We start from the raw sequence: 27506 nt of genomic DNA on the forward strand, positions 1-27506 counted from the left end.
TTTTTGTAACACATTAAAGTTGTAAGGTCAGTAAAAGTTTGCTCTTCACGAGTGAAGACATGCAGGGTGTTTTTTTTAATCATGCTAGAGGAACAAATTTGACATTTCAGAACTACTGTACCGGGGGAAGGATAGTTTCAAATACTAACACTCATAAGTATCTACAAAACAATAGATTCAAAATAAAATCAACACCACTTAGCATGCTGAGAGTTTTCTAAAAAGCAAGCAAGAAAGACCAGCGAAAATTCAACAACATTATGTACATCTTGTGCGTGCTTGTCCTATATATACCAAGTTATTTTCAAGTTCCTATATCATAAGATTGCACGAGGAGTTAGATGCAGATATAAATATAGCCCTGTTTACTGAACAAAGGCAAGATAGAAATGCTAACAAAGCTCCCACTATCAAAGTATTCCACTGCATTGACAGCCAGTTTCCCTTCATGTTCCAAAGCTCAAAGCCAATCTAAAACCTATTGATCAATAATAAAACAATGGGATATACGAGGCCACTGTTAATAAAACCCTTTAAATAATGGCTGCTGTATATAAAAAGCGCATGATAATAAAAACTACCATAAGAAACACCAGAGGTTGCATCCCATTAATCATTATGATGTCCATCAACTATTCTTAGTAACCTACAGTTCAAATTTCAAAAAACCGTTTCAAGAAGTGGGCCATCAACTCGCACTTGATCAAGATGAAATAGAATCTCCTGAACTAACATCAAGAGCAACATTAAATTAAACTCCAATCATATGAACTAAGGTGACCAGAATTAGATTTCTGTGCAATGCTAAAATCGTATGAATATCTCAAGCCCCCTGGCCATTGCAAAAGCCTAACTGCAAAGATTACTGATAGCATATGAATTCCAACATAATGCAACCAGACATTAAAAAACTTTAGATACAGGAATTATATAAATTGTCAGGTAATTGGCAACCATATTACAATAAAATTTGCTGAGTAACAAAACTAATCCCTAGCAAGTGGAAACAAAGTTTCATATCCAGCTACCATAAAAATCAAAGGAAACTTCAAAGCTAACAAATAAGCAGCTGTCCTTAGAATGAAACAAAGGAAAAATTCCATGATTAATCCCTCCATACGCAAGAAATGATAGTCTATACTGAAATAAGTGAAAAACTAATAGCATTACTAATGCAATGAATAAAACATTACAGATTTCACTCCTAGACTTCAGTCAACCTCTACAACTTGAACCTGAGATAATTAGGGGTTCTGAAAATTAAAGAAACCAGTTTCTATAAAAGTGTCAAAGTCTTATGTATTGAGTTTTAATGTATCTCTGAGCTACAACAGCTTAAAACAATCAAACTTACAGCATTCATACCTGACAAAATCAGTTTTAAAATTTCTTTACACACAGAATTAATACATTAAAACTAATTTGTTAATTCGAGTTATTTGACTGCATGCCATCTACAGAAAGAAAAACCGACACCTTCCGATGTAAGAAGAAAAAAAAATCTTGCAAAGAATGCTTATCTTTATCATAAATGTCAAAGGATATTCATTATATTGTTAAGATAAATACCTTGGCTGCAGCCACCAAGCCAATTTTAGAGCCCTCCACAAACACACAAGCTCACCTGCCCCCCAAACCAGACTTATTTTATGAAATGAGCCAAAGGATTATAATCACAATTATTATTACAAGCCAGGCTATAACCCTAGTTGGAAAAGCAAGATGCTATAATCCCATGGGTTCCAACAGGGAAAAATAGCCCAGTGAGGAAAGGAAACAAGGATATAAATAAACTATAAGGAAAGAATAAACAATCAATTTAACATATTTCAAGAACAGTAAGAAGATTAAATTAGACCCTTCCCACATAAACTATAAAAACTTAAAAAAAAAAAAAACCATAAAAACTTAAAAAAACAAAAAACAAGAGGAAGGTAAAGAACTGAAAGCAACATACGAAAAACATCTACAGTACTGTCTACTCTATAAACAAGATGGAGAAATTCTCCACACACTTTATTTGTACAGTAGTACCTACATTTACAAGTAACTTTAAATACGAGCATATATACAAACATGCATATTCAAATTGGATTAAAGGAATTGGATCGGTCCGCGAGCGAAAAATTTTGCTCGGTATCAACATTTTTATCGACAATTAATAACGAGAAAGAAGTCAAGCGGTATCCATACACAACCCACACAATGTACCCGCTGTGTTAAGGTGACTTTTATATTTTGTTTTGCGTTACTTTGCATCCCTTTCCTTTGTACAGAACATAATTCTTCCACTCTCCAACCAATATTCAGCAGCATAAATCCCTTGTCAGGCTGGGAGGAACGAGAGTAGAGGTCCCCTTTTTCTTTTGTTTCATTTGTTGATGTCGGCTACCCCCCAAAATTGGGGGAAGTGCCTTGGTATATGTATGTATGTATAATGCTGTGTATAGTATCATGTGAACATCATTTGAACTGTTCTTTGTAGCATTGAGACCATGTTTTTTATTGAGTTGTGATTGCTATTATTCATCATCTTGTTGAAAGTACTTAACAGTATCATGACAATGGGCCCCAAGATGATTAAGAAGTTAAGATGAAGATTACCTTTGAAGTTAAAAAGAAAAAATATCAAGAGGCATGAAAAAGGTACACATGAGGTAGACCTTGCAAAGCATCACTGACTTATACAATTCTTAAGAAAAAAAGAAAAGATCAAATCAACTGATGTTACAAAAGTGGGTGCTGACACTGACAAAACAATGGCCACGTGTCCCTGATAACATTGAAAAATTACTGCTTCTCTCGATCAAGGAAAAGTAGCTGGCAGGATTTAAGATTACCGAGAACATTATCTGCAAAATAGCAAAGGTATTGAATGCCGACCTTTTGAAAAAATGAACCGGGTATGTCAGCAAAACAAAAAACACAAGGGACTGGTTTGAAAACTTCAAGAGAACTAGCATCCATATTTTTTGTGCTACACAGTGGTCTCACGGTAGTAGAACCATTCATCTTTATCTATATACCAAGGCACATCCCCCAATTTTGGGGGTAGCAGACATAAAAAAAATGAAAAATTAAAAAAGCGGACCTATCCTCTCTACGCTCCTCCCAGCCTGATGAGGGACTCAACCGAGTTCGGCTGGTACTGCTATGGTGCCATAGCCCACCTTCCCCCATTATCCACCACATATGAAGCTTCGTAAGCTGAATCACCTACTGTTGCTACCTCCGCGGTCATCCAAGGTGACCGGAGGAAGCAGCAGGGCCTACTGGAACTGTGTCACAATCGCTCGCCATTCATTCCTATTTTTAGCATGCCCTCTTGCCTCTCTCACATCTATCCACCTATCGCCCGGAGCTTTCTTCACTCCATCCATCCACCCAAAGCATTCATGGCAGAATTTAAGACATTTGTTGATTCCGAGTCTTACATGCCGAGGAAAATGTTCGATTGTGACGAGACCAGTTATTTATTTAAGAAGCAGAAGAAGAAAATTCCAAGTCGCAAGGCCATAAAAGCTGTCTAAACCTGTTGTTCTCTGCTATTGACAGAGGGAATTTCCAAATCAAACATCTTCTGGTGGATCAATCAGAGAATCCAAATGCCCTTACAAATAACAAAGTGCAGAAGCATCTGAGCGTTAGTTATGTGGAGATCAAAGAACAAGGGTTGCGTAACTATTTTATTTGTGGAATGGTGCTCCCAGAAGGAATTAAACACGGGCTCATGTAATAATCTTATTACCAAACATTTTTCTCCGCATTCCAGTCTCTAGATGATCATGTTAGTATGCAGGTACTTTTAGTTCATAAAACCTTCTTTCCAACAACTGTATATTGAAAATGTGTATGGATAATTCACAAATCACGCTATTGGTGACTTTGTTTTCATAAATTTCATTTATTCCTTGCATGAAAATCCGATCGAAGCTTTCAAAGCCGATTCCGACAATGAAAAGAAGCTCTCATTTTAAAATGCCCAGTCATAAGCAAATGCATTTCTTCTTGAGAATCTATATCCAAATATTGTGCCATAAATTACATATACTAGCTAATGATATATGTATTCAATACATTAGACAATCATTTCATTAAAAGAACTTTTATGTATTACCCGTTTTAGTGAGCTAAATTTTAGGAACAAAAATTGTCAATAAAAGAAAACTATTTTTTCAAAAACAGCACATGAAATTCATAAAAAACACCCACAATCAATACATCCTACAATCAGTTCAGAAATTCATTTGAAATAGGCTATAGCTCTAATTTAATTTACTGAATTTCCTTCATATTAATTGTGAAAAACTTAATTTGTGGTGATTATGAAATGGTAAAATATCTGAGAATAAATTTCAATATCTACTATGAGGCGCACCAGAGGTGGGTCTCTTCAAGACCCATATAACGATACAATAAACTTGATGCGTTTTCTCCGTGAATTGCAAAGTGTGTCTTTAAAATTTAATTAATTCAATAAAAACACATAATAAAAATTAAGTCTCCAACTCAACTCTTTGTAGTTATAGTTGGCCTAAACAACACAAGGACTAAGTTTGCTTCTAGAAAACTTGTGGAACTTGCATACACTATCAACTCCATAATGTTGGAACCTGCATACACTATCAACTCCATAATGTTGGAACCTGCATACACTATCAACTCCATAATGTTGGAACCTGCATACACTATCAACTCCATAATGTTATAATAGTGCTGCTTCTGAGGAGTGTCTAGGACACTTATATGGATGCACAAAACAAGAATGTGAAATATTGTAAGTTTTGTAGTGAAGAATAAAATTTTTCTAAAAAACTATAAATTGCTCTACTGTACAGGGCCTTAAAGGACCCATCGATAAAGAAATTTACTACACACTATTTGTATATCTTTCGTCTCGATATTCATTACTAAAAAATAAAAACTTAAAAAAAAAAAACTATGTAAGAACCTACACATTATAAAAATAGTACGCAAAGAAATTAAGTTTCCACTTGTCTGCCTTTTCAAAACCTAATTTTCCACTTGTCATGCCTTTTCAAAACCTCACTGCAGATTCTTTAAAATGTGTACAGTGAACCCTCGTTTATCGCGGTAGATAGGTTCCAGACCCGGCCGCGATAGGTGAAAATCCGCGAAGTAGTGACACCATATTTACCTATTTATTTAACATGTATATTCAGACTTTTAAAACCTTCCCTTGTACGTAGTACTGTTAACAAACTACCCTTTAATGTACAGAACACTTAATGCATGTACTACAGTACCCTAAACTAAAACAGGCACAAATATTAAAGGCGATTTTATATCATGCGTTTCCTAAACACGCCAAAAAGCACGATAAAAAATGGCAACCAATGTTTTGTTTACGTTTCTCTGATCATAATGAAGAAACAAACGCATTTACTGTACACATCTGTGTATAGGTTAGTTTTTGCATCGATTATATTGATTATTCAGTACAGTATGTTGATTTTGTTATTACCAATATGTATATATATATGGGTTATGAAAAAAATCCGCGAAGTGGTGAATCCGCGATGGTCGAACCGCGAAGTAGTGAGGGTTCACTGTAACATCACAAAATAAATATCTAACAAGATACAAAAAAAAAATATAGATATCCATTTAGATATTATACACCAATTTTAAATTAGAAACAGTTATTTACTGTATACCTGCATGGTACTTCATCAAAAAGTATATATACGTAATCAGTTGCATAACGAATGTGAAGGAAATAAGATTACATCAAGACAAGAATAGCATAAGGTCAGATCAAAGCAGTTTACCATGCTAAATACAATACACAGATTATATACAAATTATTGCAATACAGTACATCTCATTTACATAGATTAGAAGAAAGCATGACAAATCTAGTACCTGTACTGTAATGTTATTCCCTTAGCCCCAAAATACTATATATACATATATCTCATAAAATGCTTAATTACTAGAAGCTTAAAATTCCAGAGTGAATATTTCAATCTTAGTACAATGACAGTATGAAAAATCCATTAGCAAAACTTTTTTAGATAATTGCAGGAATGTAATATTTCTTATTTAATGTTAACCCTTTTACCCCCAAAGGACGTACTGGTACGTTTCACAAAACTCATCCCTTTACCCCCATGGACGTACCAGTACGTTCTTGCAAAAAACTGCTATTTAAATTTATTTTTTGCATATTTTTGATAATTTTTTAAGAAATTTCAGGCATTTCCCAAGAGAATGAGACCAACCCGACATCTCTATGACAAAAATTAAGGCTGTTAGAGCAATTTAAAAAATATATACAGCAAAATGTGTTTGAAAAAAATAACCCCCGGGGGTTAAGGGTTGGAAATTTCCAAATAGCCTGGGGGTAAAAGGGTTAAACCTTAAAATTAAAAACATACACCACATTTTCTTATAACAATCACAATATTTCATGGCAAACTTTGCCGTTATCTACATATGGTACATGAAGAAAAGAACAGACATCCAAGACAGTTATCTTTCACTGAAAATTATATTTACTCCCCCAAAAATAAAGTACCACGGATACTGTACCGTATAAATGTACTGATACTGGCTACTGATAAGTGGTTTGTATTTAAGAATAAGCTATATGAAGAAAAGGAATTATAATATTTCCTCCAACTTATTGCCCAGTTTCCACAGACAGGCAATACCCAGTAAGATCGACTTATACCATTCAAGATTGGTAAGACTTTAAGGCATATGATGCAGAGTTCCTTATCCCCTGTGAAATATTCAAGAAGCTACCACCCTCCTCCACCATCATAATTTTCTTTATTCATTCTATTCCGTTCATTCACTTTCATAAACTTTTGAGATTTCAATAGTTTCATCTTAATGTAAATAAATCTAACCTTAGTTCTTAGTTGGGGGCTGGTTTTCTTCTCATTCCCACTTGTGGAAATATCAATTCCTACAAACCCATTACTCATCTCTCTTGGGCCTATTTGGGCCTTAGAATTCTTTGCACAAGTAAAGTAAGGGTACGAGTCATCACATGCTGGTCCGGGCATGCACACTGTAGGGTTTTCCAATCTTGAATGGTACGAGTTCGTTCCACTAGATATAGTTAGTCTAGGGAAATGAGGTAATAAATGATGAATAATTATTTAAGCAAAACATGTTTTGTATTATGAAAACATTCTTTTTCCTAATAAGGTGATGCAAGCTGACATACCAAGTTGAAAATAGCCAAGGATAGCCTTAGCTTTAAATGAGATCGCAACAGTATAAAAACTAAATGAATACCCACACATTTAGAAGACGCATATAGAGGGGAAACAATTTATGGCATGAACGGCTTAAAGAAGTGGTTTGGAATAGGGAACAAATCTGAAATAATTTGTCCCAACTCAATTACTTTGCAACATCTTTGAATTGAAGAAAAAGTAATAAAATCTACTCTACTAAATAAAAAAATAACTACTTGCAATTATTGTATTTCAATTCTATAGTGGAATGTGGCATCACAAGCTTGTTTTCAATCTCTTTTGTTTACAGTAACTAACCTTACGTATGGTTCAATTTATGTCTTTTCAGCTCAAAATGGCTAAACAAGGAACTACCAGTTACAAGAAATGATAATGTGATTAATGAAATTCATATAACCACTATATTCGACACCAGCATGTAAATATTTAATAAATAAAAATGTATAAATTAAAAAACTTTACTAATTCTACAACCTATCAGGAGAGTAATTTCATGCCATAAATCAGAATTCCATTTCAAACCTAACAAAAGGATACATATCCTGTATAATTTAAAATCCTAAAAGACCGGAGTTCATTTTGCATACTGGGACAGAAAGACCAAAGTGAAGATAAGCATTCCTCTTTCAAAAGCCAAGGATTAGTTTAAGCTCGGTGCAAGAAAAGACAAAAGGACTTACTTGAGAGAGTCGTTATGTGTCTTGTACTCCATTATGGTGTTAGGTGGAAGATTCAGAACTCTCTTGAGGATGTCTCTAATACGACCTGTTATTGCAGAGTCCTGGGCTGTTCGGTTCCATATGGATATGATGTCCTCCTGAAAAATGATCATTCTTTAGAAAAAATGTTATTTTCATTAGTAAAATAAATTTTTGAATATACTTACCCGATGATCATGTAGCTGTCAACTCTGTTGCCCGACAGAAATCTACGGTCGGGATACGCCAGCGATCGCTATACAGGTGGGGGTGTACACTACAGCGTCATCTGTGGTCAGGTACTCCAGTACTTCTTGTCAACACCACCTCAATTTTTTCCTCGGTCCACTGGTTCTCTATGGGGAGGAAGGGTGGGTCAATTAAATCATGATCATCGGGTAAGTATATTCAAAAATTTATTTTACTAATGAAAATAACATTTTTCAATATTAATCTTACCCGATGATCATGTAGCTGATTCACACTCAGGGTGGTGGGTGGAGACCAGCATACATGTTAACAAAGAAGCTAAGTATCCCGTATTTCATTTTATTAGTTATTCAAAAATAACATAAAATAAATAAGTACCTGGTAAGGAAGACGACTTGAACCATTACTCTGCCTTTATTAAGTACGTCTTCCTTACTGAGCGTAGCGGTCCTCTTAGGATGCTGAACGACTCTTAGGTGCTGAAGTATAAAGGGCTGCAACCCATACTAAAGGACCTCATCACAACCTTTAACCTCGGCGCTTCTCAAGAAAGAATTGACCACCCGCCAAATCAACAAGGATGTGGAAGGCTTCTTAGCCGACCGTACAACCCATAAAAAGTATTCAAGAGAAAGGTTAAAAAGGTTATGGGATTATGGGAATGTAGTGGCTGAGCCCCCGCCTACTACTGCATTCGTTGCTACGAATGGTCCCAGGGTGTAGCAGTTCTCGTAAAGAGACTGGACATCTTTGAGATAGAATGATGCGAACACTGACTTGCTTCTCCAATAGGTTGCATCCATAACACTCTGCAGAGAATAGAATTTTTTCGCGTTACGAAGTATAGCGAAAAATAATTGTCCTAACGACATGTAAGCAGATCTTAAGTGTCTTGTTACTTAAGTTCAGTTGTTATGTAGGCAGTGGCCCATGAGAATTTAGTGTTAGGTGAAACGTATTCGATGTTTGAAGAGGTATTTAGGAAGTGGTCACTTTCTAGCGCACGCTAGCCCGAGCAAGTCGAATTTATTATTAATATTATCATTATTATTTATTAGTAGTACAAGAGTGAGGTTCCACCACTCAAATTTGAGTTACTCTGCATTATTGCCGTGGATACACAGGTTTCCATAGTTTTTTCAAAACTTGAGATTTTGTTTTTTATCTATGGTTTTTCCTGGGCGGCAGAGGAGGCTTATATGTTAATTTGAAAGTTTGTTCATTTTGTTTTAAATATGCACTGCTATATCAGTACAGAAGTTTGTAAAAGTTATTAGAATATGTAATGTTACATCTATATTGTTTTCTAAAAGTATGATTCATTGGAAAAATAAACCTGGCGTCAACCGGCACGGTGCGCTATAATGCAATTTAATGTTTTATTATGTTTATACCTGTAGAGAATGCGGAGTGAAGTGAGGACCGGTTCTGTTTGAAGGCCACTGAAGTAGCCACAGCTCTCACTTCATGTGTCCTTACCTTCAGCAAAGCAAGGTCTTCTTCCTTCAGATGAGAATGTGCTTCCCTAATCAGAAGCCTGATTTAGTAAGAAACTGAGTTCTTAGACCTTGGAAGAGAAGGCTTCTTGATAGCACACCATAAGGCTTCTGATTGTCCTCGTAAAGGTTATGACCTTTTTAGATAGTACCTAAGAGCTCTAACTGGGCAAAGTACTCTCTCCAGTTCGTTCCCCACCAAGTTGGACAGGCTTGGGATCTCGAACGACTTAGGCCAAGGACGTGAAGGAAGCTCGTTTTAGCAAAAAACCCAGCTGCAAGGAACATGTAGCCGTTTCAGATGTGAAAACTATGTTCCTGCTGAAGGCGTGGATCTCACTTACTCTTTTAGCTGTTGTCAAGCACACGAGGAAAAGAGTTTTTAATGTGAGGTCCTTAAAAGAGGCTGATTGGAGAGGTTCAAATCTTGATGACATAAGGAACCTTAGGACCACGTCTAGATTCCAGCCTGGAGTGGACAACCGACGTTCCTTTGAGGTCTCAAAAGACCTAAGGAGGTCCTGTAGATCTTTGTTGGTGGAAAGATCCAAGCCTCTGTGGCGGAAAACCGCTGCCAACATACTTCTGTAACCCTTGATCGTAGGAGCTGAAAGGGATCTTACGTTCCTTAGATGTAACAGGAAGTCAGCAATCTGGGTTACAGTGGTACTGGTTGAGGAAACTGCATTGGCCTGTACCAGCTTCGGAAGACTTCCCCTTTAGACTGATAGACTCTGAGAGTGGATGTCCTCCTTGCTCTGGCAATCGCTCTGGCTGCCTCCTTCGAAAAGCCCCTAGCTCTTGAGAGTCTTTCGAAAGTCTGAAGGCAGTCAGACGAAGAGCGTGGAGGTTTGGGTGTACCTTCTTTACGTGAGGTTGACGTAGAAGGTCCACTCCTAGAGGAAGAGTCCTGGGAATGTCGACCAGCCATTGCAGTACCTCTATGAACCATTCTCTCGCGGGCCAGAGGGGAGCCAACCAACGTCAGCCGTGTCCCTTTGCGAGAGGCGAACTTCTGAAGTACCCTGTTGACAATCTTGAACGGCGGGAATGCATACAGGTCGAGATGGGACCAATCCAGCAGAAAAGCATCCACGTGAACTGCTGCTGGGTCTGGAATCGGAGAACAATACAACGGGAGCCTCTAGGTTATCGAGGTAGCGAACAGATCTATGGTTGGCTGACCCCACAGGGCCCAAAGTCTGCTGCAAACATTCTTGTGAAGGGTCCACTCTGTGGGGATGACCTGACCCTTCCGGCTGAGGCGATCTGCCATGACATTCATATCGCCCTGAATGAACCTCGTTACCAGCGTGAGCTTTCGATCTTTTGACCAGATGAGGAGGTCCCTTGCGATCTAGAACAACTTCCACGAATGAGTCCCTCCCTGCTTGGAGATGTAAGCCAAGGCTGTGGTGTTGTCAGAGTCCACCTCCACCACCTTGTTAAGCTGGAGGGACTTGAAGTTTATCAAGGCCAGATGAACCGCCAACAGCTCCTTGCAATTGATGTGAAGTGTCCTTTGCTCCTGATTCCATGTTCCCGAGCATTCCTGTCCGTCCAAAGTCGCACCCCAGCCCGTGTCTGATGCGTCCGAGAAGAGACGGCGGTCGGGTTTCTGAACAGCCAAAGGTAGACTTTCCTTGAGAAGAAAGCTGTTCTTTCACCACGTTAGAGTAGACCTCCTCTCTTCGGAAACAGGAACTGAGACCGTCTCTAGCGTCATGTCCTTTATCCAGTGAGCAGCTAGATGATACTGAAGGGGGCGGAGGTGGAGTCTCCCTAACTCGATGAACAGGGCCAGCGATGAAAGTGTCCCTGTTAGACTCATCCACTACCTGACTGAGCATCGGTTCCTTCTCAGCATGCTCTGGATGCATTCTAGGGCTTGGTAGATCCTTGGGGCCGACGGAAAAGCCCGAAAAGCTCGACTCTGAAGCTCCATACCCAGGTAGACAATGGTCTGGGATGGGACGAGCTGGGACTCCTCTAAATTGACCAGGAGGCCCAGTTCCTTGGTCAGATCCATAGTCCATCTGAGAATCTCCAGACAGCGACGACTTGTGGGAGCTCTTAAAAGCCAGTCGTCTGACGGAGCCGGACACAAGATCATGGTACTGCTGCACAGTCTGTGAACTGTCAACCATGGGGAAGCGAGGAAGTACAGCGACAACCCGAAACTGTCTAGACTGTCTGGGTAGTACAGACAACTCCTTATCGGGTTGCTGAGGTTGCCGCACTGCGTCACAACAAGTCACTTCTGCTGGTTGTTGAACGTCTTCCCAGTGACACACTGACTACGTAAACAAAAAATCCTCTAACAAGGACTAAGCTTGGACTGCATGTCTTGCAACAAAGCCCAAGGTCTATGGGAGCAGGTGTGGCAACAGACGGGGTTAGCGACTGAAGCGGAACCATTACCCTCCCTGGAAGCATGTTATGCTTAAATAAAAGTCCATAGGAGGCTAAGCAGCTTAAGGCTCCTCTCCAAATGACAGAGTCCTCAAGGGAATATCAGAAGGAGGGAGAATAGCACTTTCTCATCTACAGGAACCATATCCGAGAAAAGCTAAGTTCTCTCAGTGAGGGTTTCACTGGTGCAAAAGCAGCAGACCAGAAGACAACGTTATGAAACTGCTTGACAGTCTTGTGAGTTGGCAACAACCAAAGATGTGTGACTGAGGAGCATGCGGTAAGGTATGCAGAGCATGCTGTAAGGTATGCACATGCTGTAAGGTATGCAGAGCATGCTGTAAGGTATGCAGAGCATGCTGTATGTAGAGCATGCTGTAAGGTAAGCAGAGCATGTTGCATGGCATGCGGCTTATGCTGCATGGGATGAGGCTCATGCTGCATGGGATGAGGCTCATGCTGCATGGGATGAGGCTCATGCTGCATGGGATGAGGCTCATGCTGCAAGGGATGAGGCTCATGCCGCATGGGTTGAGGAGGATGCCGCATAGTATGAGGCTACTGCCTCATGGGTTGAGGAGGTTGCCGCATAGCATGAGGCTCCTGCCTCATGGGTTGAGGAGGATGCCGCATAGCATGAGGCTCCTCATAGCATGAGGCTCCTGCCTCATGGGTTGAGGAGGATGCCGCATAGCATGAGGCTCCTGCCTCATGGGTTGAGGAGGATGCCGCATAGCATGAGGCTCCTGCCTCATGGGTAGAGGAGGTTGCCGCATAGCATGAGGCTCCTGCCTCATGGGTAGAGGAGGTTGCCGCATAGCATGAGGCTCCTGCCTCATGGGTTGAGGAGGATGCCGCATAGCATGAGGCTCCTCATAGCATGAGGCTCCTGCCTCATGGGTTGAGGAGGATGCCGCATAGCATGAGGCTCCTCATAGCATGAGGCTCCTGCCTCATGGGTTGAGGAGGATGCCGCATAGCATGAGGCTCCTGCCTCATGGGTTGAGGAGGATGCCGCATAGCATGAGGCTCCTGCCTCATGGATAGAGGAGGTTGCCGCATAGCATGAGGCTCCTGCCTCATGGGTTGAGGAGGATGCCGCATAGCATGAGGCTCCTCATAGCATGAGGCTCCTGCCTCATGGGTAGAGGAGGTTGCCGCATAGCATGAGGCTCCTGCCTCATGGGTTGAGGAGGTTGCCTCATAGTGCTGGAACCCGGCAACTCCCGATGCGGCAACTCACGCATGAAAGCAGGAGGCGCAGCAAGAACATGCGTCTGGCAGGGTGGACTGCGCATCGGAGGTGGAGCTCTCACAGGTGGAGGGTGGGAGCAGGCAGCCGCAGTATCTGCTGAGCGCACAACCTCGGCGGGTTGTAGGTTAACAGGCTACATTGTCAACCTTCCAGCATGATACTCCTGTATGAAAGAGCAAGCTGAGACTGTATAGTCTGCAGCATGGACCACTAGGGTCTATGAAAGACAACAACAAACGGAGCTACTGTCCGTTGAGACTGAGGGTCTAAAACAGCTGGTGCGGCAACAGACGGAGTTACTGCCTGTTGCGGTACTACCTTGCCTCTCTGGGAGGTGTGCAGTTGTCGTACTGCAGCAAGTCCGAACTGACCCAGTGGCAGTGGCTACACCTAGGAGTTGGACTTGCGCGGAAGGGACTGACTTGCACTTAAAAGCTGCAAGATTTGGTCCATGGTTTCTGCGAGAAACCTCTTCCGCAGACGAGGAATAAATGGGCTCTCTCGTCTTTGTGTGGGTGGGGTGATCACGTCGGCTACGTGAGTGGGTACACCCGAAACCACGGAGGGAAACGTCTGTTCGTCGATCAAGGCCTGATGAACCCATAAGTCCTTCGACGTTACTTCTCCCCTGGGCTTGGGAGCTTGTAAGAGGTCCCAGACTAGGCGAACAACTGGCACGAACAGACGAACCCTCGAACGCAACACTGTAACACTTTGCGCTTATCACTTTATCACTTTTGATTTTCTGTTTGCACTTATTTCACTGAACTCGAAACTTTAAGTGGTTTGTACCTGAAACACGCAATTCTATCCTTCATTAAAAGTTAGTAATTGCGAAAACAGTATTACAATGTAACAGAAAAACATAATGAAAGATAAATAATTCAGTGGCTGGAAAAGAGACTAAACACTAGATCAAATAAACTACGTTTAAAATCTCTCACCGCATAAAGCCTGGGAACAAGAATAAAACTCTAGAAACGTTTACCTTCTTCCCCTAAAGAGACTAGGGAGAAGAGCAAAAACGATAACAACGTTACCCGCTTGAACGAAACGTTTATCCTCCTCTCTCTCCCTCCGTCTCTATCTCTCTCTCTCTCTCTCTTGACTTAGAACCTGAGAGATGAGCCCAATTATATATATCGTTAAAACATATTATTGTTAAAGGAAAAAAACTGAAAGATTTCCCAAATAAAAAGTTCCTTTATTAGAATTAAAACCATTTAAGCTAAGAAAGAATGAACAAAACGCTAGAATCGGTTTACTCTTACTGCAACGTGAAACCGTGAATACTCTCTCTCTATCGTAACGATAGAGCGCAAGTTGAACGTTCTGAACGTCAACAACTGCGGAGACAAAACAAAACGTTAGTTCAACTTTGAAAACAGTACGAGACTATCAAAGAAATTCTTTCAAAAAAAATCTTAACAGGCAAAAACGATATGACGGGCTCAATGTAAATTAACTTCGGTTCCAAGAAAAGACCGCCTACAATTAGGAAAGGTCGCATATAAACAAACATAAAAATTAATTTTAATAAGTTTATAATAAAAGGAAGTTAATCGAAGAGGCCTATAAAAGGCGGAGAGATATAAAATAAATCTATAACTTTGTTAAGCAAAATTAAGAAAGAGAGTCTATACTCTCTTCGACACCAACACTTCCGTCTAAGGGAAGGGTCGGCCATTTAAAAGTGAAAGAGAGTTCATACTCTCTTCGTCACCAAAATTAAATAAAATTATTTCCAAAAACTTGCTAAGCTAATGTTAAAGCTTCCTGAATAGCGAAGGCTAAACTCTAGAGCAAATACATCACCAAATCGTGAACAATAACTCCAGAATCAACAGCGTATCCAAGTAGGTCTAGCCGGTGGCACGACAGAGGAAAAATTGAGGTGGTGTTGACAAGAAGTACTGGAGTACCTGACCAGAGATGGCGCTGTAGTGTACACCCCCACCTGTATAGCGATCGCTGGCGTATCCCGACCGTAGATTTCTGTCGGGCAACAGAGTTGACAGCTACATGATCATCGGGTAAGATTAATATTGAAAAATGACTACATACACAAAAAAATATCAGGAATTTCCATGAATTGAATGAATTTTTTCAATGAACTGCACACTCATATAAAATTACTACATACATATACCAAAGCAGTTCCCCAATTTTGGGGGGTAGCCGACATCAAACAAATTAAAAAAAGGGGACCTTTCCTCTCTATGTTCCTCCCAGCCTGACAAGGGACTCAACCGAGTTCGGTTGGTACTGCTAGGATGCCACAACCCACCCTCCCCTGTTATAAAATTATTATTCTAAATAAAATAAACTTCTTACAAGTTTGGCCAAAAAGGTTATTTTACCCATCCTTAAAAATTTCAGTCCAGCAATTGTCGGCCACTTCGACCTGCTACTAACATTTAGTAGGCTAAAGAAGTGAATTCATCTCTTGAAATGCTAAGAACCAAGATTACTTTTGAAAAAACAATTATCTTTTTGGAGAAACATTAATTCCCCAAGCATTTGCTAAGGGGACTGGACATGCCTAAGGAGAGCATTTGAATCTTGACTGTTACAACTTAATGTAAACAAGCTCAATTGTAAAGAAAAAAGGCAATGTAGTACTGTATACAATTCATCACATACATACAAATACCAAGGCACTTACCCCAATTTTGGGGGTAGCCGACATCAACAAATGAAACAAAAACAAAAATGGGGACCTCTACTCTCTACAATCCTCCCAGCCTGACAAGGGACTCAACCGAGTTCAGCTGGTACTGCTAGGGTGCCACAGCCCACCCTCCCCCGTTATAAAATTCATAGTACATGAAAAAAACTAATTAGTGTACATATCTATAATAAAAAATTTTATAACCAAATTAACAACACTAGGGAAGTAAACAGCTTTTCATTTCTAGTTTCCCGACATATACAACATACCTGAAACCGAACAGATATCACAGCACCACATATTTCATCACCGACCATAAACTGCTCTCCAACCATAGCCAATATCATGTTTTCCCAGCAGCGAGATGCTAGCCCTTTTCGTAATCGAACAATCCACTTGCCCCCATTTCTATTTGCCATGTCCTTCAGAAAAAGAAAAAAGAAAAGTCTGGTGTAATCTTTTTGGAGACTGTTTGCATATAAATTTTGGGAGGTTATCAAAATATTGTACCCAGAAATTTTGCTTAAAATTCCTATTATAAATATTCAAATAACTTTCAAAATAGATATACAAGACTTTCTTGAAAAATATCTTGATGGCAATACTGTATATTCATGCATAAACTACACCCAAAGAAAATATCTATAAGCCAACCCTTAAACATGGAGTTTTTATGATAAAACAAAGTTTTATGAATAGAAGCCAACCCTTAAACAGTTTTATTTCAAATGACTCGCAGTCAATCACATTTTGTTTAAATAGTTTTCATTTGGGCCTTTTAATTTACTATTTTTAATCTACTATTTTACTGAAAGTCATAAAAAATCAATCGGGGACAAAATCCTTGTGATGCTTCAGAAGTGAACGTCAGTCACTCACCTCCCACATAGGTTTAATCCCATCTTTGAATATGTGAATATCAGAATGAGAGGTGAGATCCGAGGGCCGCAACAGTCTACTGTAGTAGCCCCAAAACTGCTCCACAGATGCAAACCTAAAAAAATGTAAGAAATCTAAGTACAACAAAAATATCAAGTGATCTATTTTCTTGCAATAAAAACAAGAGATTTTAATGTTTTTGTATTTGTCCTAGCTATGTAAACCTGAATCATTCAAATAACCTGAAATGGCCAATGAATTTGTTAATGTGATCATCGATAAGCGGTGAGGGCGGGGGAGGAGCAACCCCATCTGTCGAAAGCTCTTCTCTTTTGACCTTCGGCTCAGAACCGAGGGGGATGGTTGAGGTGGGAAGTGAAACATTAATGGACTGTTTTGCATAGCTAGGACAAATAAAAATTACTTTTCAAATCTAATTTTTGTTCCAACAAATATAAAACCTTTTGTCCTTTAACCCTTTTACCCCCAAAGGACGTACTGGTACGTTTCACAAAACTCATCCCTTTACCCCCATGGACGTACCGGTACGTTCTTGCAAAAAAATGCTATTTTTTTGGCATATTTTTGATAATTTTTTGAGAAACTTCAGGCATTTTCCAAGAGAATGAGACCAACCTGACCTCTCTATGATGAAAATTTAGGCTATTAGAGCAATTTTTAAAAAATATACTGCAAAATGTTCTTGAAAAAAAATAACCCTGGGGGGTAAAGGTTGGAAATTTCCAAATAGCCTGGGGTAAAGGGGTTAAAAGAGAGAGACTTGCATACACATATCGGTGGGTTGGAAGAACCCTTGAAACAGGTTGGTACTTTTTCCTCTCTGGAAATGTCCATCTACCTGGTCCCGTACATTAACAACTTCTCATTTGTCTATCACAGGGATGAATAAGCTGATAAGCCTGCTTATCCAAGAAGATTCGTCGTCGGCGCCCACTCGTGTCCGAGTATTGGGTTCTGTCGTTAGCCATCAGCCTCCTATCAGAAGAAGGGTGGAGGAAACGACAGAATGCCAGTAGCTGGGTATATTGTTTTGGGTGGTCGTGGCTTTGCAACGGCCACGCACACACACTTGGCCCACATCGTTTTCACCGCGGCTCAAGACATATGAGACAGGCGGCTTCTCCGATGTTGGTTGCATCGGGCTGCCGGGTTCTTGTTATGTCAAGGCCCGCCTTGTTGCCTGCCCGACAGGCATTGCCCTCTTCCGCCGGCGCTGGGAAGCTCCGCCGTTGGAGTCTTGTTTGGTTTGATTTTGGAGTTTTCCTTCTCCTACGTGGTCAATGGAGGAATCCCTTTGCCTGAAGGGCTTAGCACTCTGGAATAATATACCCAACGTATGATGATCAACACATTGGTACATATTCTATCATAATCCCCCTCTTCTAGTGAAAAGATGCTTCTTTAGATTCTAATGACCTGTCGTTAATTACCAAATTAAGAATTCAACGGCTGTTCCAGATCCGCTGAAGGCATGTTCCCCATTTCAAATGATGAAAGGTTTGTGTAAGTGTAAGAACAAATGCTAACAATTTGAGTAAAAGTTCAGCTCGTAATACAAAACAAAATTCTTGATTATCTTTGTAACATTCCTCATATATCTGATTTAACATCACTAACATTTTCCTACTTGTGTAAAAATTAACCTAAGAAAACAGAAGAAAAAAATATGAATGAATTATTACAGAAAAATCCATGTAAAATAGATGTAAGGATAAAAAAAAAAAAAGGAGTTTTGATAAAGGAAAAATTGATTTCGGGAGCTTTTCTGCAATCTCCAAGGACTTTCCTATTACAAGCCTAAAACAGGAAATCCAATACAACAAATACCAAAGAAATAAGGTCTTCCCTGCTCTAGGGCCAGTATATTAATGTGCAAGGCTCAGACTCAGTGTGTATAAGGAGAGACCTTGCAAGTTCACACTCATTTGAACTTGTCACAGCACCTCGCAGATGAAAGCTGTGTGCTACGAGATATGTCATGTATCATGTCCCAGACAGGAACCATGGCTTCAATCCTTACCCTCGTACATACTTCACAACAAACCAACAACACTTCTATTCAAGATGATGTCGTCAAAGGGCAGACAATGCTTTTTGTGTGGTAACTTCAAGAACTTTATGAAGATGAGTATCAAGTACCCATAGTCATGTATTGTTCTCCCCTTAGTGATTATTATCAAAACATGTTTGGTTAGTGCCAGCATTCAAGTACTTGTTTGATGTTTCAGCCCTCCAAACGTTTGTTGTTATGTTTCCTATAATTCACGAGTGATTTTACTTTCTTAACCCTTTTACCCTCAGGCTCTTTGGAAATTTCCAACCCTCAACCCCCAGGGGGTTATTTTTTTCCCAGAACATTTTGCAGTATATTTTTTTAAATTGCTCTAACAGCCTTAATTTTTGTCATAGAGAGGTCAGGTTGGTCTCATTCTCTTGGAAAATGCCTGAAGTTTCTCAAAAAAAATTTACAAAAATATGCAAAAAAAATTTTAAATAGCATTTTTTTGTAAGGACGTACCGGTACGTCCATGGGGGTAAAGGGATGAGTTTTCTGAAACGTACCAGTACGTCCTTTGGGGGTAAAAGGGTTAAGGGAGATCTAATTTGTTACACCTTGGTTAGGCAAGAATAACTTCATTGGAGGCTGGCAACAAAAACGAACTAAAATTTGTAAAAGAAATATTTTCAAAGCATACAAATTTACAAATAGCTAAAAATGTAATAAAGAGGTAAAACTTCTAAATCTTATGGCAAATGCACAGAGACCTGGACTTGGGATCAGGTGTTCGGTCAATGTCATTACAAGTGCTTAACTCTTCAGCATCTGCGGTAATAACATCTCTACTCTTTACACTGGTAAGACACTCAAGAAAGCACAAGCCAAGTGATCCAAAAGGATTTGCTTTTATGTGAAAGTTGATCATTGAAACAAGACTATGTTAACCCTTTTACCCCCAAAGGACGTAATGGTATGTTTCACAAAACACATCCCTTTACCCCCATGGACGTACCGGTACGTCCTTGCAAAAAAATGCTATAAAATTTTTTTTTTTCATATTTTTGATAATTTATTGAGAAAATTCAGGCCTTTTCCAAGAGAATGAGACCAACCTGACCTCTCTATGACAAAAATTAAGGCTGTTAGAGCAATTAAAAAAAAAAAATATACTGCAAAATGTGCTTGGAAAAAATCAACCCCCTGGGGGTTAAGGGTTGGAAATTTCCAAATAGCCTGGGGGTAAAAGGGTTAAACACATTTAGAAAAAAACTGAGAAGAGACCAAATAGGTAAACGAGGAAAAGTAAGGAAGTAGGGCCCAATGGAATATTGAAAAGACCCTACAGTGCTACATACATCAGGATAAAACCATAATTATAACTTATAATTATGGTTTTATCCTGATTTATGTAGCAGTGTAAGGCCTTTCCAATAATTGATCGGGCCCTACTTCCTTGCTTTGCCTCATTTACATCAGTTACTGATATCATAAAATAATAAAGGATAAAGTCTCCACTCTTCTTGATACCCATACCACAATCACACCATAAAACTGAATACATGGCATAAGATAATAAAGGATAAAGTCTCCACTCTTTTTGATACCCATACTACAATAACACCATAAAACTGAATACATATCATAAAATAATAAAGGATAAAGTCTCCACTCTTTTTGATACCCATACTACAATAACACCATAAAACTGAATACATATCATAAAATAATAAAGGATAAAGTCTCCACTCTTTTTGATACCCATACTACAATAACACCATAAAACTGAATACATATCATAAAATAATAAAGGATAAAGTCTCCACTCTTTTTGATACCCATACTACAATAACACCATAAAACTGAATACATATCATAAAATAATAAAGGATAAAGTCTCCACTCTTCCTAATACCCATACTACAATAACACCATAAAACTGAATACATATCATAAAATAATAAAGGATAAAGTCTCCACTCTTCCTAATACCCATACTACAATAACACCATAAAACTGAATACATATCATAAAATAATAAAGGATAAAGTCTCCACTCTTCCTAATACCCATACTACAATAACACCATAAAACTGAATACATATCATAAAATAATAAAGGATAAAGTCTCCACTCTTCCTGATACCCATACTACAATAACACCATAAAACTGAATACATATCATAAAATAATAAAGGATAAAGTCTCCACTCTTCCTGATACCCATACTACAATAACACCATAAAATGAATACATATCATAAAATAATAAAGGATAAAGTCTCCACTCTTTTTGATACCCATACTACAATAACACCATAAAACTGAATACATATCATAAAATAATAAAGGATAAAGTCTCCACTCTTCCTAATACCCATACTACAATAACACCATAAAACTGAATACATATCATAAAATAATAAAGGATAAAGTCTCCACTCTTCCTAATACCCATACTACAATAACACCATAAAACTGAATACATATCATAAAATAATAAAGGATAAAGTCTCCACTCTTCCTGATACCCATACTACAATAACACCATAAAACTGAATACATATCATAAAATAATAAAGGATAAAGTCTCCACTCTTCCTGATACCCATACTACAATAACACCATAAAATGAATACATATCATAAAATAATAAAGGATAAAGTCTCCACTCTTCTTGAAACCCATACTACAATAACACCATAAAACTGAATACACAAAAGCATACATTAAAACACAAAAAACTGACACCAGCATCATTCTCTCACCTGCCTAACAACTTCAGATTCTGGTCGTAACTTTGTGTTGTAGCTTGTTTACCAGGTGCTCGTCTGCTGAACCAAATGGAGTATGTGTACTGAAGTCTATGTTCTCCTGGTTTAACTTCTACTGGAGGCTGTAATTACAATACGAATGGAAACATTAGTTACGGTTACATTGCTGACATTAGGTTGTGGGACAGTTACAGAGTACATACAGTACTAAACTTAATGTAGGAACATAATCTAAATTAATTACTGTACTACAATAAACTAGAGGGGCACTCAGAGTGCGAACCTCCGCCACAGCTGCTTATTTCTCGACCTTTAGATTTTACTAGCCGCCTATGTATATACTCACGGGACGGTGATCTAGTTACTATTTCTATTTATTGCAGGCAGGACTTATTGGGGACAGGTCATGGCGAGATCATTTGTACTAATAACTCCAGGTTTGTATGTTGGGGAAAAATACATATTTTCTACAAATTTGTCATTTGTACGCCAAACTAGCAAACCTTACTTTATTTATTAATGGATTACTCACCATAGTCATTATATATTGCTTAACAAAAGTGTATGAATATTACGAAAAAGTTATCATAAACAGTACTGTACTGTGCACTGTATATGTCCATTATCTATGGATGTTTATTGTATATCTCCACTATTATTGGATGTCTGGAGTCTAAAGGAGCCGTTGGTTTGCTTATCAGCAATACTGCCTATGATGAGTATCCTTGCATACCAACAGTACCGAGATGATAGATAATCAAGCACAATGAGTCATGCAGTTTATTTAGCCATTTTTCACACCACACACAGTTACTTTTGGGAGGTACAGTACAATATACTCAGTACTCTTAGAACACACTAATTTCATTTAAATTGACTTGGACTCGAAAGTACTCATTCATAGGTTGTTTAATGATGATCAATTTCGACCCACAAAGGGGGGTACTTGGTAACATAAATTGTAAAGTGGAGAACCACTCATATGACACGCACATTTCATTTAAATTGACTTGGACTCAAAAGTATTCATTCATACGTTCTTTAATGATGATCAATTTCGACCCACAAAGGGGGGTACTTGGTACCATAAATTGTAAAGTGGAGAACCACTCATATGACACACGCATTTCATTTAAATTGACTTGGACTCAAAAGTACTACTTCATAGGTTGTTTAATGATGATCAATTTCGACCCACAAAGGGGGGTACTTGGTACCATAAATTGTAAAGTGGAGAATCACTCATATGACACATGCAAGTTCATTCAAATTGACTTGGACTCAAAAGTACTCATTAATAGGTTGTTTAATGATGATCAATTTCGACCCACTAAGGGGGTACATGGTACCATAAATTAAGTGGAGAATTCTACAGATTAAAGACTGCTGTAGTATACCTTATAAAAAATAAATCTATAACCTAGCAGACAAGGATAACTAAGAGTACAAAATTAATATCAAAGTAAAGTAATCTACGAACAAATGAGGATCTGAAGCTTACCAGAGGTTTTTCAGTTTCTTTGGGCTCCTTGTTGACGGTATCTTCTTCACCTGAGTCGTCACTAGTTTTTAACCTGCAAAACAAAGAAGGTTCAAGTAAGCTGTGTAAATAATTTAAAGAAATGGCTGCAATTATGATATTCCTATAAAGGAAACTTCACATTTACTCCTCGTGCAAGACCAGTTATCTATAGACAGTAAGGTACTTTCGTATGAAGATTATTAATCCATGTAATTCTCTCCCTGGTATTCAGTTATGATTTTCATAATGTCCTAACAGATTTAACTTCCCAAATAGCAGCAAAAGCCAATTTATTTCTTTAAATGCACAGTATTTGATATGTTTGTTTACTAAAAATTCTGCTCAACCATTTTACCCCCAAAGGACGTACTGGTACGTTTCACAAAACTCATCCCTTTACCCCCATGGACGTACCGGTACGTCCTTGCAAAAAAATGCTATAAACATTTTTTTTTCATATTTTTGATATTTTTTTTAGAAAATTCAGGCATTTTCCAAGAGAATGAGACCAACCTGACCTCTCTATGACGAAAATTAAGGCTGTTAGAGCAATTTAAAAAAAATATACTGCAAAATGTGCTGGGGAAAAAATAACCCCTTGGGGGTTAAGGGTTGGAAATTTCCAAAGAGCCTGGGGGTAAAAGGGTTAATGACCCATCCTGTATTTCAACCAGCCTATATAGTACAGTTAGACACAGGAATTACTGGCACACCACACTAAAGAAGTACACCATCACATCCCTACTGTTTCCCAGGTTCCTTTGTCACCGCACCTCTTCCATCCCTGAGGAAATACACCTAGTCACACCCTCACTGCTTGCCGAGATCCTTCATCTGCCCAGCTACCACCTCTGACCTCTCTTCCATGGTTATCCGTTTGGTTATTTGCCGGGCAGGTAAGGGTGTGACCTGGTGCATTTCTAAGAGTGAGGTGTGCCAAAAATCGTTCTCCCAGGGAAAACCAAAAAAATATACATTGGTAAAGTTACATTAAAATTAAAACGACAAAAAAGATTTCCACACATCCGTTTAGTACTGTACACTATAGCAATTTCTAACATTTGTCAATCCCTTTCAAGTCATCTGCTCTTCAATCCTGTGACAACATTCACATTTAAGCATCAAATCTTAATATATTAACCCTTTTACCCCCAGGCTAATTGGAAATTTCCAACCCTTAACCCCCAGGGGTTATTTTTTTTTTCAAGAACATTTTGCAGTATATTTTATTTTAAATTGCTCTAACAGCCTTAATTTTCGTCATAGAGAGGTCAGGTTGGTCTCATTCTCTTGGAAAATGCCTGTCATTCTCTTGGAAAATGCCTGAAGTTTCTCAAAAAATTATCAAAAATATGCAAAAAAAATGTAAATAACAGTTTATTATTATTATTATTATTATTACTTACTAAGCTACAACCCTAGTTGGAAAAGCAGTATGCTATAAGCCCAGGGGCTCCAACAGGGAAAATAGCTCAGTGCGGAAAGGAAAAAAGGAAAATAAAATATTCTAAGAAGAGTAACAACAATAAATATCTCCTATATAAACTATAAAAACTTTAACAAAACAAGAGGAAGAGAAATAAGATAGGAGAGTGTGCTCGAGTGTACCCTCAAGCAAGAGAACTCTAACCCAAGACAGTGAAAGGCCATGGTACAGAGGCTATGGCACTACCCAAGACTAGAGAACAGTGGTTTGATTTTGGAGTGTCCTTCTCCTAGAAGAGCTGCTTACCATAGCTAAAGAGTCTCTTCTACCCTTACCAAGAGGAAAGTGGCACTGAACAATTACAGTGCAGTAACCCCTTGGGTGATGAAGAATTGTTTGGTAATCTGTGTTGTCAGGTGTATGAGGATAGAGGAGAATATGTAAAGAATATGCCAGACTATTCAGTGTGTATGTAGGCAAAGGGAAAATGAACCGTAACCAGAGAAGAGGATCCAATGTAGTACTGTCTGGCCAGTCAAAAGACCCCATAACTCTCTAGCGGTAGTATCTCAACGGGTGGCTGGTGCCCTGGCCAACCTACTACCTAAAAAAGGACGTACCGGTACGTCCATGGGGGTAATGGGACGAGTTTTGTGAAACGTACCAGAACGTCCTTTGGGGGTAAAAGGATTAAGGAAGAAATTAAAACTCTCATCATTTCACTTTAATACGGTATAATAATTCAAAATAAAAATACTACATATTATTACTTAACAATGAAATGTATTGGCAAAATTATCGAGGACACGCACATATGATAAGGTAGTGAGTGGGCCATATATAGAAAGTAGTGAAACACGTTACGTTTAAAAACTCTGGTGTATTGACAAAAACACATTTAATAAGATTGTGGGACAAAGAGTAAAAAGATGAGGAAGAGCTCATAAATGTCCGAAATATTTTATTCGAGCGGCTGTGTGCATTGGGATTTTGTAAATACCCAAATGCAGAATTTACAGTATAACAAGTCTCTCAATATGTTCTACAACAGGTAAATCTAATCTCATGGGCTTCTAGTAAACTACAGAATCTGTGTCACCTCCCTAATCTAACCAAAGACACCCTTGTATTAGGAAGGGAGCTTTGGCTCAAAAATAGCCTCATTTAAAAAACTGAACTTTCGACACCATGTTCTTGCCCATTTTAACATATTGGGGCAGTATTCTTGAACAGCAAATGGGTAAACAAATACCCAAAAAAACTTTACAAATATAGTAGTTAAATATGCAGTCTGTGGAAATTACATTAACTACAGGAAGCCTTTGTATATTAGCGGCCAGTTTTTCCTGCGTACATAGAAAATGGGAATTTCCTTCTAATTTTCCAGTCGTTTATAAGACATTTTCTGCAAAACCTCCACACAAGAACACCACCTAACGAAGCTTCCCCACCTAACTTAAAAGCCGTGTCCTTACCTGGGAGGAGGGGGGGCTAACGATCCCTGGGACCCCCCTAGGACTGCCGTATTCTTAACTGGCCGTCATTATACATACAGGTGGGTGCTATCATACATACACCCCAAATGTTGGCCAAATAGCTAAGTACTATGGTCAGAAGACCATCCAGTATTAAGCTGTTGATAGGGGGGGGGGGACACCACAGTTGCACTATGAAAATATTAGTTAGGTTGAACATCAAGATGGCAGAAAGCTTGTTAGGTTCAGAAATAAAATAGAACACTTTAGTGTATGTAGCTATAGGCAGAAATAACGCTGCAAAGACCCTGCCATTACACTACTAATAATAGCAATCAAAATAATAATAATAATAATAATAATAATAAAATAATCCCTTTTGACCTTCAGCCTCTAAATATGACATCGGCATCATTAGTGAAGTATGCTTGCCAACATTACTAACAACCCCCACCCCCAAGGAACATCAGGTAACGTACCCACAACCTCACTGATCGCGGGTGAATGACTACAATACACCAGGCCAGTAACAAACATTCCCATGGAGCCTTTGTATTTCATTGGGACAGACTGAAGAAAATATCTTACAAGGGAAACAGACAAGAACACTACCTAACCTAAGGTTCCCCACCTAAAAAATGACTTACACCAACTAAAGATGTTGCCCAGTATATTAGACAGGCCCCTTAAATTAGAAGTAAATGTCTGTAAGCTGTGTTGTCTGTGTAGGAGGTAACCAAAAGTGAATTTTCTACAGATTGCAGCGTTTTGTACCTACTACGCTTCTTCTAGTAGTGTGACCATAATCACAGTGTTGTGGAGAGAGCAACGAGGAATCTCGAACCTGAACCTGAAAACTACTGTGACCCCCAACCATTAGAGTACCATATTCTTAGCTTAACCTGTCCAACAAACTACATTCAGTAAAATTGTATTTACGGACGGGGAGGCATTTCGAAAAGAAATAATGTTTTCCTGCAGTAAATAAAGAGATTTAACTGGAATTCATTTTCATTTCAACCGCAAACAAACAGAACAGCCAGTTCCGACTACATCGTTCCCCACTACCCAGTCACTAAAACAGATTTCCTGTGGGAAAATTTTTTTTTCTTTTTTTGTAGGAAAGCTTTCCCCTTCCGTAACTATAATAAAACCCTACATTCACCCTCAAGTTTCTGTAATATATTTTTTGGAGCCTTTGTATATCAGCGGCCAATTCCTCCCATTTGGATTAAAGATTAACATCAACTAACCTAAATTTTCCCCCCTAACCTAACCTACAAGCCATGTCCTTACCTACTTACCTAATGGGGGGGCTTACGACCCCCTGCGACCCCCCTTCCACTGTCGTATTCTAAGTAAGCCAGAATCATACATACAACCCCCTAACCTAACCGAGGAACCGTATCCTTCCCTACTTACCCACTGCAGCCCCGA

At 38.8% G+C, this 27506-nt stretch overlaps 1 protein-coding gene across 6 annotated transcripts in view; it reads right to left on the bottom strand.

The window, feature by feature from the left end:
* LOC137615465 (eukaryotic translation initiation factor 4E type 2-like) overlaps positions 1-27506 on the bottom strand; it is a 124264-nt gene that overhangs the window by 22892 nt on the left and 73866 nt on the right. For 3 of the 6 annotated variants that reach the window (XM_068345355.1, XM_068345354.1, XM_068345356.1), the window contains exons 2-7: positions 23148-23220; positions 21641-21768; positions 16857-16971; positions 16247-16399; positions 7916-8052; positions 6879-7098 (exon numbers count right to left, since the gene is read on the bottom strand). In XM_068345355.1, coding sequence (XP_068201456.1) covers positions 6879-7098; positions 7916-8052; positions 16247-16399; positions 16857-16971; positions 21641-21768; positions 23148-23220 — 826 coding nt within the window. The remainder of the gene's footprint in view (positions 1-6878; positions 7099-7915; positions 8053-16246; positions 16400-16856; positions 16972-21640; positions 21769-23147; positions 23221-27506) is intronic. The other 3 variants (XM_068345357.1, XM_068345358.1, XM_068345359.1) reach the window with 1 other exon arrangement.

The sequence above is a fragment of the Palaemon carinicauda genome, chromosome 21, assembly GCF_036898095.1.
Source record: "Palaemon carinicauda isolate YSFRI2023 chromosome 21, ASM3689809v2, whole genome shotgun sequence".
NCBI classification, from domain to species: Eukaryota; Metazoa; Arthropoda; class Malacostraca; order Decapoda; family Palaemonidae; genus Palaemon; species Palaemon carinicauda.